Source organism: Gouania willdenowi, chromosome 3 (assembly GCF_900634775.1).
Source record: "Gouania willdenowi chromosome 3, fGouWil2.1, whole genome shotgun sequence".
Taxonomy (NCBI): domain Eukaryota; kingdom Metazoa; phylum Chordata; class Actinopteri; order Blenniiformes; family Gobiesocidae; genus Gouania; species Gouania willdenowi.
In genome coordinates, this window is record NC_041046.1 from 38,034,919 (window position 1) to 38,049,878 (window position 14,960).

At 36.1% G+C, this 14,960-nt stretch overlaps 1 protein-coding gene across 1 annotated transcript in view; it reads right to left on the reverse strand.

Moving 5' to 3' along the window:
* The window catches only part of uacab (uveal autoantigen with coiled-coil domains and ankyrin repeats b), a 57,424-nt gene extending 42,717 nt beyond the window's left edge, over positions 1-14,707 (reverse strand). Inside the window, exon 1 of the mRNA XM_028475281.1 lies at positions 14,503-14,707. Coding sequence (XP_028331082.1) covers positions 14,503-14,553 — 51 coding nt within the window. The 5' untranslated portion in view covers positions 14,554-14,707. The remainder of the gene's footprint in view (positions 1-14,502) is intronic.
* Positions 14,708-14,960: the final 253 nt, after the last annotated feature.

The following is a 14,960-nucleotide window of genomic DNA, read 5'->3' on the forward strand; positions in this document are numbered from 1 at the left end:
AATATGAGTTGATTGTAATATGATGACCGGCTTTGATTTTGGAATTATGTCAAATATAAGACAACTCAGAAATCCCCCATACTGCTTGTAAGCGTGGCTAAAAACAACCTTTGATTGATAGAAAACAGACCAAGAAGGAATTTACACAATTATCCATCAAAGCACCTTTTCTTTTCCAACCAATTGGCTGGACTGGGTTTTAAGTGGCGTGTTGTATTGCTGGCATTCTGTTCTGATAAGTCAGAGACATCTGTTCAATACACAGCGAGACAGAAAAATACAATCAGAGACAACACAGCTTGTGGAGGCTTAGTCTAAGCCACAGCAGCAGTTTGTGCCCTCATCAATAAAGTCTCTGAGCTGCTCGTGCACATGCATGGAAACGCATGAGCCCACCCAAAGTCAGTCAATTAACTAAGCCCCCCTCTCATCTAACAGCCTCCCCCACCTTTACAAATCTTATCATTGCTAATCTAGCACACTGCTCTTTTGTGTAATTGTGCAAACATGATTTGGATACATGTCGGTATGTCACAAATCACAACAACAAACATTGACATCACAAAAATAAGCACATATATTCTATTGAAAAGCATCACAGCATGAGAACACATGAACTCAAGAGACTCCCACGGGGCCAGAGATGAATCCTCAAAACATTGATTGCTGCACCAACTCCTAAGAGGGAGCCAACACAGCACTCATTCATCCTAACAATATTCTATGATAATCATAGGAGACTAAGTCCTTCTTTAATATACAGAGTAAATTGTACATACAAAAATGTGATGTTTCATTTGGGTCAGCGCAGTAGGGCTGGCCAATATAAACCAAAACTCATATCAATATTTTTTCTCAAACTGGCGACACACGATATAAATATAGATATTTTTAACTCAAAGTCTTACTAGAAAGACAATTCTGGGTTAAATTTGCTGAGGTAAAATGCCACACATGCACATTGATTAACAAACAGCTGCACAACATGTGCTGCTAGTTTTGGCTTTTTCTCCTAGGGACAGTACATGTGAGTGAGTTCTCTAAAGTGGCTTGTTTATAGAAAGGTCTAAGTTAAGATGCACTCAGCAATTCATCTAACTTGTGTTTTCATGCTGTTCTGAGAAGTCGCGAAAGCAGCAGCTCCTAAAACAATAATAACTAGGAAAGACCTGTATTGGCAAGACGAATACGTATTTGGCAATTGAAAATTGAAACTGCAAAATTTGCAGAAAAAAATTAAATATAAAACTGGTAAAAGTAAACATTTCTGAATTGTAAGAATTGTTCATGTGAAAGACATCTTATTTTGTGTATTTTGTTGTTGAGTAATGTCCCTTAATGTTGTTCAATGGTCCTAGTCTGAGCACTGTATCTCAATTTGTGGCCAATTTACAGGGGGAAAAGTCACAATGATTCTTGTTTAGGGCTGGACAGTAATGTGTATCAAATCTGAGGCAGTTTGACCATTGTATATGATAGTCATAGCGGCTTTTCTATTATGGTGTGCTAAACGAGAACGCAAGGCATGATGGGTAATTTTTTACATTTGAGTCTTGTTTAGGGATGGACAGTCATGTGTATCAAATCTGAGGCAGTTTAAACTTTGTATATTAGAGTTAGATGCATTTTTCTATTATGGCGTGCACCATGAACTTTGACCCCTACTGATCCAGATACAGATTGAGATGCGCTTTTCAGAAATGTAAGCATCAAACTTTGATGATAAATATTCGTAGAGATATGGAAAATTTTGTTTTTTGACACTTGGTGCGACCTTGACCTTGACAATTTGGCTCCAAAAAAGTTAAACAGCACATCCTTGATATTGCCCCTAGGAGATGACATACTGTATGTGTCATTAATGCTGCATTAACAGCCTAGGAGGAGTTCCATGACAAAGGAATTGCGGAAAAGTTTCGGAAGAAAGAAAAATAATAACTAATAATAAGAGAAAATTGTATTTGGCAATTTTTAATTGCCAAATAGCATTTTGTATAATACCAAAATAGGAATCTGGTTATCTCTTGAACTTGATATATTGCCCTGGCCTACAGCACAGCATCCTTACGACACAATCACATTTAAATGACTTCTTACTCTGTTCTTTATATTTGTTTAGATGCATGAGTAAATTGATAGTTTTTCAGGGTTTCAAAATAGTAATCAATTTATTTTTTCAAAATGGGATACAAAGTTTAAAAACAATTATTTACAGGGGGTATTGCATCATACTCCGTCTATAAAAAAGTATGAAGAAATACTACCTCTATGATGACTGATGATTTCAAACCTAGAAAATGACAAACAAATAAATCTTCACAAATCAGAATTCAGGATCAGAATTTAAATTTGTGTTTAATTTCATCACAACTCATTTGTATAAAATTACACTGCCAACAATGTAATCTCATCTCTATGTAAGGAGGCATTTCTGTACGGAATTTTGTGATTCTGTTTTGTGAGAAGCTCTTTGTGCGTTTCTGACAGACATCTTGTCTCAATTGTAATGCATCAACAGCTTTTTGTCAGAAAAGTAATTATGTATGACACAAACTTGTCAGAAAAAATGAGTGGCAAAAATGATGGATAGAATAAATTACAATAATTTAACAAAAACATACACCCGTATTTACAGTACTTGTTGTGAGAGTCTTAAAAGGAGATTAAAAATCTTATAAGAAGCTTTAACTTAATATGCTGCTACTCAAGGCTCTTAAAGTCTTCTCAGCAGTATAAGGGAGAACCCTGAAGCTTCAGCTGGAAAAAGAAACTCCAAACCCTTTACCCTTCAGTGCACAAATCCAATTTCTACACTTACTTTCTCGAGTACTGTTGTGGGGAACAACATCAAATCACAGCAACACAGTGGCAAAAAGTAGGTCGCATTACAAATGAGTGCAAGTTTTAGCACTATCACTCCAATCCCTAATAGCCACATGTTAATGTAGTTAATAGGGATGTAACGATTCACTCAACTCCCGATACGATTTGATTCACGATACCGGGCTCACAATTTATTTTACAAAATTAGATTGTAGACAAATGATGACTGAAAAATATTCATTTTTTTTCCTTCAGGGAAAGAAAAAAAAACTGCACTATTTTCTTTTATCTTTCATTGTCAAAAGAATCCCTTGGTAAACTATTCAAAACAATGCAATTTAACTAAAAGTGAACCTTCAATTAAATAAACAAAGCAATAATACAAATGAAGAAGAAGCCTATTAATTTAAATTCTGGTTCTATAGTAAACAATGAAAAACTGCATAATAGTTCTTTTTCTTTTTAAAAGTGCAACTGAAAATGTATTTTGTGCCTTAACAATTGGGGGGAAAAAAAAAAAAAAAAGTCATTTCGCTGTATTTACGTCAGATATTTGTTTGGAACCCAGTGGTCAGTTGGCATGCAGATATTCTGTGCAGTGAAGAAGAGACGCTATGCACTAGCAGACAGAGCTAATAGAAAAACGTGACTTTTACAGATGTTCACGTAATATTACAGATATTCTTTCGGTGCTAAAGGGGTAAGGGATCATTTATGAATATGTTTAAGAGTAGAAGGCGGCCAGAAAAAAAAGTAGTAGCAGATTCCGTCCGCCGCCTCAGCATGTGGAAAAGAGAAGGATAAATATATATGTTTAAAAAAAGTACTGCAATTCAATTTTCAGAGAATTGCTATGAACCGTGACACCTATGAATCGATTTTTAACTGCCTTACGATTAATCGTTACATCCTAGTAGTTTACAATGTATTGTGTGGTGCCCATGCTTATTTATCTTTGAAAGTTTTTCAAAAGGGCTTTTTAACATTAAATTTCAAGTCTTGTCAAAAAAAAAAAATGTTTTAACAATTCTAACAGATCATGCATTAAATCAGACTAAACACTAGGGGTGCAACAATCCATAAAATTAATAAAAAACAATAAAAATCAATAAGAATCGATAATTTAAAGAGATGGCAATTAATTTGTTGCATTGTGTGAATTCCGCATCACTGACATTGTTGCGGAGTTATTTACTTTACCTGCAGAACCTTTGTCAATAAAGTTTAGGTTTTTTTTAAGGATGTCCCGATACAACTTTTTCACTTCCGATATGATGCCGATATTGCAGTCTTGTGTGTCGGCCAATACCGATATTGATCTGATACAAAATACAAAATCAGCACGAATCATACATACTTTTATTATTTATTTTGTAGTGTGGAATGTTAGAAAAGGCTTGATCAAGTGATGTTACTCAAACAGAGAACAATTGTCAGCAACAGTGGGTTACTTTGTTGGAGTGTGAACCACAGTCACCTATGGACAGAAGTGCTGGAGCGGAAAATTTTATTGGAGAGCCTACAGTGATGTTGATGGGTTTTCAATGTTGTGTCCCCGGGACCCACAGGTGGTAATTTGAGTGGGTCTCTGGGAAATTCAATGGGTCCCCAATAAAAAATGTATTTCTTTCTATTTCTTATATTCATCTATTTCTTAAATTGTAGTGTTAAACTCTCTTAATGGTGGTATGATGTGAAATAACCCTGGAACTAAACATAACAACCCTGGATCAATCTGTCACTGAGAATGTTCATGTACATACTATTTCATTTAAATGTTCTCCTGCACTACTCATCAATGCACTACTATCTTATTATTATTATATTTTATTATTGTTTTTCTATTTTATTTTTATACTACTATTATTATTATTATCTTATTTTATTTAGTTTTGCACATTCTAGTCTAACTACTGTTTATATTTATTATTTTTTCTAGTTGATTGTTATTATTTAATGTTTACACTATTAGAGAGAGCACAGGTCACCACGTCAAATTCCTCGTGTGTATAACATACATTACTTGGTCAATAAAGTTGATTCTGATTCTGATATGGCTATAATTAGCAGATATCTTCACTTATGTTCAAAATGTATCTGAAATTAAACAAATACAATTCAACAAAATGATGTCTGTTGTACAAAAATAAATGATCACTAAAAGTGCTGATTTTAACACAAACAAAACATTCTCATCACCATGACAGAGTCAAAAAATAGTCATGAAAATCTTCTTGTCTGAAGATCAACTAAATCAATGAACTAAGTCACTCACTATGAAACTTATAGCACAAAAATTTTACTTAACTAACAGTGCAAAGTCTGTTGGGAAAAATAAAATGATGCAGGTATGTTTGTGGTGTATTGTAAGCAGCTAGTTAACTGGCTGATTGTTGTTGTCGCGGTTAAACTAACATGTACTCAAGGCGATCATGTCTGCGCTGATTTAATGCGTAAAGGGATCCGCTGACGGCTAGGTTTCTTTCGCTAGCAACTGTGATTTTAAACATAAGTTGATGTTCGCAATGTATCGTACCTAGCAACATCACTGCTTACTAATTTTTTTAAACTCTCCCTGTTTGTGTGCGCGTGCATGTGTTTGTTTGTGTGTGTGCACCTATGTGTGAGAGATACTTTTTTTATTTCAGTTTAATCAGATTAAACAGGGTTTAAATGTGCTTTATAGATAAACTTAACTGGCACACAATGGTAGTAATACATTTAATTGTTTTTCATTTCATTACAAAACAGCAAACAATGACAGATGACAAAGACAACAGCTGCTTGCTGTGTTGACTGCATGCCTTCTAACTGGCTCTCAAAAGCATGATTCACCTGCTCTGTCTTCCCTTCACTTGCTCCCAGTCTAATACACAATTGATTTTTAAATTTCATTTTTAAATGCCTCAATGGCCTTGCCCCGCGTTATCTATCCTACCTGCTCATGTCCTACTACCCAGCATGTTCACTCAGGTCAGCAGATCAAGTCTTGCTTTTGGTTCCTTAGACTCAAGTCATCGCGAACTTAGTGAAGACCGCGCATTTTCTGTTGTTGGTCCCAAACTGTGGAACGAACTGCCTCTATACATTCGACAGGCCAACTGCCTTCCTATTTTTAAATGACACCTTAAGACCTGCATGTTCTCTTTGGCATTTAACCAGTATTGAAGGTGACTTTTACTGTTCCAATAGTATTTTGTGGTGCCTCTGTACATATATGCTGCTGCTGCTAAAAGTGCTGGGAAAAAAAGAGTTTTACAATGCTGTATCTGCAATCAAACGCACATGTTGGTGTGCATTAACATTTTTGTGCATCTAACAAATTCAAAGCATGATCTTTATTTAAAGCAGGCGTTTTGAATCCCTGAGAGTCTTAAAGCGATTACTCTTCCTCCTCATGTCTCCACCCTTCTTATTGTTTAAAAAAAAAACACAGAAAGAGACTGAAACCAGAGTTTCTTAAGCGTTACAGCAACAATACATTCCAACAGCACCTTTCTCTCCAATCCAGCAGAAGTCTGCCTCTAGAAACACTTCCCAGAGGCATTATTTTGTCAGAAAACACTGCTAGTGCAGTGAGGGAGGCGATTATGTTTCACCCTTGAGGGACATTCCCAAAACAGAAAACTGTTGTGATTGGTAACGAAGAAGCAAAGAAATGTGCAGTAAGTCAACCTTTGGCCAACACTCACAGAAAAATCCTCCTAATTGTACCAAGTTGGAACCAGTCTTTGTTTAAACCAATTTTTTTTTAATTCAAATTTAAATTTAATAGTTTTTTGTTTTGTTGGGACATTTAAATAATTTCACATTGGATTTTTTATTTTTCATTGCTGAGTTGCCATTGGATTTTCTTGGAAAGGGTCCAGAATGCTTTTTAACATGACTTTTTCACAAGTGAATGAGCTACAGGAAATACAAGAGGATGTTGGAGGATTGAGAGGTGCATGATGTGCCATGTACCTACTGTGGAAATAAAAAAGACATTGCATTCACCACCAAATTCAATGAATAACTAAGCAGCAATTGTTGTACAGAAAACCATTTGGCCTTGCTAAATCCAAGAAATACACAGTTGCAAAATTAACTATACAATTAAGAGGGCAGAAACCAGTCAGAGATGTATCTCTTTTATTAGTCGTTTGTGCCTCACTTTGGCCAAAAAGAACCTACTCATTAGTTAAGTATTAACTCCTCAGAGCTCTGATGAAGGCTTTTCACATGCAGGCCTTTATAATCATACCTGAGGCTAAACGCTTCATAACCTCTTACTGTCTTCAACAAAGATATGAACCTTTAACAACTTGCTAAATAAATGCCACAGATCAACAATCATAGTGGAAAAATCTACCTCTATTAACTTACAGAAAGAATTAACTTTTGCCGTGAAAATCAATCACAAATCACAACCATTTTACCAAATTTGTCTTCAATGCATCTATTGAAAGTAAGTGCACATTCCTGCAATTACACTTCCTATCAATCAGCAGCATATTATATTTTCCCTTCCACTTCATAAGTTTTACAGAACACACACAGAACATTCTTTACAGGTTGTTTTTCTCAGGGACACATGAAATCCATATCCATTTAGACTAGAGGCAGTGTCTCCAACACCAATAAACACTTACATACTGAACTCACCTTGGGCAATGTGACATTTTCTATGAAGAAAAAGGCTTGAAGATAACATGTCCATCCATGTTACATAAGGTCAAATATAATAGACAAGGGCTGTGGAGAGGCTGCACACATAGATGCAGACCTCAAATGAGCACCAACACCTAAGAGATTGTGAACAGGGAACAGCAACATTTCCATTAGGGTTCTCGCCAGCGCTGTTGAGCGTAGGGGCCTCCGACGTTGTAATTTTGCACCCCTATGGAGCAATGGCACCCCCTACGCTCTGTTTTCAGCAACGTACGGGGGATTTTTTCCTTTTGTAATCGGTACTGTGACTATCATAATCATTTTTGCACATTTGAACACAAAAGAGACTCCCAGGCGTGCATGGGTTGTTTTAACTCTTTTTAATCTGAATAACTGGGAAACACATTCATCAGCTGCTAATGCTGAAGGATTAACCTTAATCGCATCGATATTGAAGTTTTCACTACTTCGATAACCGAACCTCAAATGCTGAGGTTGTTTCTTCCGTCTCCATCATTTGAGTGATTTTTATGTTCACCAACCAGAATCGCCTTACTGGGCTGCTGGCCAATCAGAGATAGTTACAGGACACAAGCTTGTATGCGCTACAGTGAGTCTCAGTTACCCCTCAGTTAAGTGCGCTAACAACAACTACACTAGGGCCCTATAAAATCCACACCAACAACATTGCGGACAGAATCACAAAATCGACCAATGAAAACAAAATCTACCGTTGAACGTTGGACAGAATCGGGTTGAAACGCCATCACCGTGAGGAAAAGGACATTATTTCATGGTGAAAGGTTTCCGGGGACCATTTATTAGGTGCATGCCCGCCCCCTCCCATTCTGGGCCACTTCAAACACAGTCTAAACTGCACTAAACGTTGCGTAGTCGTTGCTGTGTTGATCATGGACCGCTACTTGGTTAAAACCAGACAACCATCCAACAACGAGAACCGATTCAAGTTCCTCCATCAGATCCACCCAAAGTTCCACAAACACGGGGACAGAGATGAACCTGTAGCAACTATTATGAACTGGAAACTCAACTAAAGCTAACAATGCTAAGCTAACTCACCGACACACAGACTGGGCTAATGCTAACCACTCCAAAAAAGGAACAAACCAAGTAAAAAGAACATGTCTTACTGTCATAAAACCATCGACTTGTTTATGGTCAGATTTAACACTTTACAATGGAAGGATAAAAACTAACATGTCACACGTTGTATGAAATAAATGTTAGCATAAATAATAATGCCACTATGCATCCTCCCAATTTGTGAAACAATATTTTTTTTAATTATATTTCACGTGTTCACAGACAAAGCTGGTCCCATGAGACTAATGTAACTATTGTGATTATTACACCTAAATATAATGAATGATTAAATCATAAACTTGAGCTGGTTTAATTATAGGAAATCATAGAGATATTTATCATTCATAACTTTATGTAACTCATTATCAGATAAACGAAGCAAGATTCAGCAACAGTAAAAACACTAATGGCGTTATATTTGCTTTTCATGTGCTTTTTTTTTTAGAAAAGGATTATATTTCAAATGAAATAAATGAATTACATACAATAACACTAATAGAGTGACCCACATGCACAAATATATTCCATAAAATATCAGTTCATGAACTCTGAGTCAGCAGCTATTGTAGCCTTTTTAAATGTGTCTAATGTATTCAGATTTATGTGTTTGGAAAGAACCTGTTTACACAGTTGTGAATTTTTTTTCATTTATTTATTTTTTATAGTTTTTATTTATCATGATTTTTATCGTTATCGTGATAAATACCAGAAATTATCGGGATAATTGTTTTTGTCAATATCGCCTATCCCTATGTGGAACTCCTTCCATTTCTCATTTCTCCTTTCTTCCTTTCTCACTTCTTTCATTTTGTCTTGGGGAAGCCAAAATGCTTCCACACTTCTGATTTAAAACATGGTGGTGCGTCCTGAATTTCAAATTCTAAATCGATAGTGCCCTCTGCTGTTAAAAAAAAAAAAATAAAAATTTACAACTATTTTATTTATTTTTTATTTTTTTAAGTTCTGCGATTTCAATTTTAAAGTATGAATGTGGACCGTGGCACCTTTGAATCGATTTTAAACAGCCTCACGATTAATCTTTACATTCATATTATTAACGCAAATCGTAAATGCAAATTTAAAGTCTTTTTGAAAAGTCATCTTCTCTCATACTAACTTTGTGTTATTATTGACCATTGAACTGATTGGACCATTTGTGTGTTGGTGGTCTAGTCAAAATAATGCTGTCAATACCTGTACTATAATAATAACCACAAGGTGTTAAGTCATTTCTCATGTACTTATATGCAAAATTAATATATACTAGGTCCTTTCTACGTTTGAGTGTGTGTGCGGGCGTGTGTGTTTTAATTTATTTTCTCTCACTTTGTGGTGTTATGAAAACTGGTGTAAATATAGTTTTGTAAACAGCATGCTGGATTGACTCCAGGAAGAGTAGTCGTATTTGTTACAGCTAATAAAGATCAAAATAAATACAAAACAATATGCTTCTCTCGAAGGAAACACATTGTTTAATGAAGGATTAAGGATCACCAACTTCTTTAATTTTGCATACGAAAGTGATCTTTTCTGGCAACATGATCCTGAAATTTCAAGCTTCACTGACAATAAAAGTATAATATTTAGCATTGCTAAACTGAATTTACCTATTATACATCAGATTTAGTTAACTGGAACTTGGGCGATTTTGCCTAAAAAATGTTTTTAAAGCACTCAAAAATTGCTGCAGACATCAGATATATTGTCAAACGTGCAACTTTATTGCTGTGATTGTCCTCAAGAGTTAAAATACATGGAACAATCCCAAAAAAAATAAATAAATGAGGCTGTCATTCAACAATTTCAAGCTTTAACCCAGGTTTAAGCAAAAGTGCAACAGCAACTTCACAGTAGCTCATATTTTCTGATTAAAAAAATCAGATGACTACAACATATAACCTTACAATTAAAAAATTAATAAACACGCAGCTGTGTACATTAGTAGTTTTCATGTTTTACCACCTGAAATGATGAGCCCAGATGCTGCGATCAGTGCGCGCTGCTGCCGCTCCCCGTCCCCCTGCACTCACACACACACAGCTTGGCTTGTCACAGCTTACCTGAAGCTGCCGTGCTCCTGTGTCATGGTCTGAGTTCACATCATACTGAGATTGTATATATGCGCACTACCAAAAAATGAATTCATTTTAGTATATTTTTGTTTTCAAAGTGAATGGACATGTGTTTTATTTGTTTGTTATAATCTCAGTACAGAGGTCAACTCAGACCGTGACACCAATACATCATGAACCGCTACTTGGTTAAAGATCAGACACCCGACAAAGTGAACCAGTCCAAGATACTCCACCAGATCCACCCAAAGTTCACACAAACACAAAGATGCACGTTTCCAGCAACAATTATGAACTGGATACTCAACAAAACCTAACTAAGCTAACCCACCGACAAAGAGACTTGGCTAAGAGCTAACGCTAACCTCTTCATGAAAGGAAGACACCAAGTTAAAAGACACGGCTTACTTTCATCAAACCACAAAGACTCACCAATTTAACTATGGTCAGATTTAACACTTGTATGGACTATTAAATGCAATATTTCTCATTATATTTCACGTGATCACAGAGAATGCTGGCCCCATTGGACAGTAATGTAACTATTGTGATTATTACATCAAAATATCCTGTTAGTACTGCTCTCAGTAAAAAAAATTGTAAATCATCAGCCTGATCTGGTTTAATTAGAGGAAATCAGAGAGATACTTATCAATCTTAACACTGTGTAACTCATTATCAGATATAAAATAAACATATATTAAACAGTAAAAACATTATCAGTTATTTTTCTTTTTCATGTGCTTTTTGTTTAATGAAAATAATTTCATTATAAATGAGGAAATAAATGCCAAAATATTAATAATATAATATTTTCTTAATCCATACCCTGCTGTACGTTTCATGTCAGCGATGTTAGTTCAACATTAGGTGTGCACTGATTTATTATTTACAAACTTGCGTTGCACATTTTCTATTCTCTCTATGTACATTTAACAGTTTATTTTTTTAATTGAGGTTTTTAAGGTTTTTTTTTCCCATTGTTTTGTTGACCACTTTTTAAATGTTAAAGATTACATTTAAAACAAAAGTATTTAAACTTTGCTTTTTTTCTTCTGGGTCTTATTTTGAACAGGTTAAAAAAATATATCAATAATTATCAATATCGACCGATATGAAACACTTGTATTGTGACACATTTTTCAGACATATCACCCATGTAGATGGGTTTCCGTTTCCCTAATTTTACATGATTTTAGCCGTTTGTCATGCCGCATTCACGCATGTGTGGGGATGCTCAAACGGAGCGAAGCTAGGGGTATAATTCACCAGTTTCATCACAATATGATGTCGATTCCTTGCCCCACGATGACGGCGTTTCATGCCGATTCTGTCCATTTCCGCATTTAACCATTTTCATGGGTCGATTACGTGATTCCATCCGCGATGCCGTTAATGCAGATTTTGTAGGGCCCTATGTTCATCAGATAGTTTACAATGTCTGGATACAAAACGGCCGGGAATGTATCTACAGTGGACACCCATTCTCCTTTCCCGATCTCGTACGGATCTATGTTGTTGATTTCATTCAACTTCTGTAAGTACCTCGCTTTGCAAGTTGCATTCAAACTATCTCTGTAGATTGTTTGTTCCTTTTGACTATTTTTAGCCAGTTTTGTCATCATTTTGAAAGCTTCGGGGGGCAAAAATGTATCTCGTAAGGATGTAAACAATGAAAAGCGACACAATATGGCAGACTACAAAATTGTGGGTGGTTCCTGACGTCATGGGAAATCCATCTATAGCAAGGTAAGAATAATAATCAGCAATAAGAAGCATGATACAAAATAAAATACAAAGATCAAAATGTAAACATGGAATAAATATAAGAAATTCAATTAATCTTGTATTATTTTTTTATTATTCATAGTGAGATTTACTTAGACAGTGCATGTTTTGTCTGCATTTGGGTAATACTTTGAGAATGGGAATAGTGTACACCTATGTAGACTCATGATCTATGGGTTTGGCTCTCCGGCTGCTTCAAATAAATGTTTCAGAGAACACTGCAGGGCAACAGGGAAGCTTTTTAGTAACATTTGGAGGTACAATACCATTTGAATGCTGAAAGGCTTCTTTTTCTCCCTCTAAAAAAACAGGACGGGATAGTTTAGCACACACAGCTCGACTGGCTTTGTGCTTTTCTCATGGTAATAGCATAGCTTGGAGCTCGAAACAGAGCAAAGAGCCAAACTACCACAACAATGCAGAACTAGGCAGAATTTTACTGAAGTTCATTTGACATAGCTGGATTGTAAAGAACTAATCCAGACTCAGACAGTACGAAGAACATACTCCAAACAAATAAAACACATGATTGTGGATCATTTACACGACTAATTAACCATGCAGGGGTTTTCTTTCAGCATTCTTGGCAGTAACATTCCTCAAGTCACTTGTGTGGTTCCCACGGTGATATGAGTGTGAATAAAAGCAACTTTGATATCAATTGTGATTGTTTTTGAAGTTGTATTTATACAAACATTCTCTGTTATGGTGCCAAGTAAGAAGAGTGTGGGTAAATATTCTTATTAATTCAGACAATGTCAAATTCAAGGTACAGCAACAAAGTTATGCTGACAACTTATAGCTACTTTAATAACTTCTTTATAATAATAAATATAACTCTGTAAATACATTTCAGAGTGATTTATGCCCTAATTTATTCAAGTAATGTTTTTAAACACCACAATCCACAGCCTCTCAAATAGACTAAATACATTTTAATGAAATAATCTACAGCTATATGAACTGATATTCTTATTTTCATATAAACATTGTTCTTTTGAGCTTCATATGTATGTGTGCATGTTTATTTCATAACTTAAGCAACCCTTACCATGCATTTGTTTATATAAATCTGCAGGCCTGCTTGAACCATGTCCAGAATAGTGAAACACTATCATGGGATATATTTTTAAGGTGTAAACATTTTAAACCTTGCCTTTCTATGCGTCATTTGAGTGAGTTCTGTAGTGTGGCTTGTTTAGGGGAAGGTCTGGGTTAGGATGCATTCAGTATCAGTAATCCGTCTTACTGTGCTTTTCATGCTGTTCTGAGAAGTAACAAAAGCAGCAACTGCTAAAACAAGTATTTTGATACAAAAATAAACATTTTAGGGTATTTCCTGGGTTAGCGATAAAATAAGAGGGTTAGCGGGGTAGCTAAAAATAAATATGAGCTAAACTAAAACTGACAGAACTTTAGGTCACCTAAACTGGCCAATGAAGGGCTCTGCTACGAGACTGGCAGTCTATTCATACGTTTCAGCCACGGATTACAAAAAAAGCTATAAAATAAAAACACATCGTTGTAGGCGATATTGTAGGTTTCTACATCGCCAAAATAGAAATCTCGATACAGCTTGACTCGATATATTTCCCAGGCCTAAATATCATGTTAGCTGGCAAAGATGATTGATGAAAATAAAACACAGGAAAAGGAAGATTTAGGTTAAACAGATTAAGATGTAAAAGGGGCTCCAACAAAATGAAATTTCCAAGTTAGTGTACTTTGTGAACCACCTGAGCCTGAGTCAGCTGCTGTAAATGTAGAACAGACTGCTGTGAAACACAAAGCTTAAGGGAGTCGGTGTCATAAACCAGTGCCAGGCCTCCATGTGCGGTGCTGCAGGTGCCCAGAGCTGCTGCTGGTGTGTTTTCCACACACAGCCACCGTGGGAACAGGACCGTGTTTAAGCCTGGAGGCTGGCGTCAGTTTGACAAACACAAAACTAAAGCAGTGGTAAAAGTCCACAAAACTTCGGAGCCAACATCGAGCTGTTAAATCCAACAGGAAGAGAAACGAGTGGCTGGCAAAAACTAAAGAACCAGGAGAAGAGTTACCAACTTACTGTGATGTTAACTTCGTGCTTTTTCAACCGATACTTCAGACTCTTCATCATGAAACGTTGAGTTCCGCTGCGTTGAAAGGTTTTCTTCAGTAAAATAAGTTGATATAAAGTCCAAAATCACAACAATACAGTTTTAATCTTTCTTTTCCCCGCTCACAGGGCGAGTTTCACCTGACGCCTCAGCGCAAACTCTGGAAGCACGTTGATTGACAGGCCGTACAGCCAATGGGACACCAGAAGCTACAGCATGTTGGATTTTAGCCAATTGGCGTGTAGAGAGGGCGGGACTTCCTTGTGCAGAGCCGTTGGAGAAAAAACGTCCTGGGACAAAGCAGGACGAACCTGCTGTGACGTCAGACTCACCTGAGCACAGAAACACCTGGAAAGAATGGAAAAGGTGGGACAAAGTTCTACAACAGAAAGTTAATCACATTATTTTTTTTCGTCATTTTATGAGT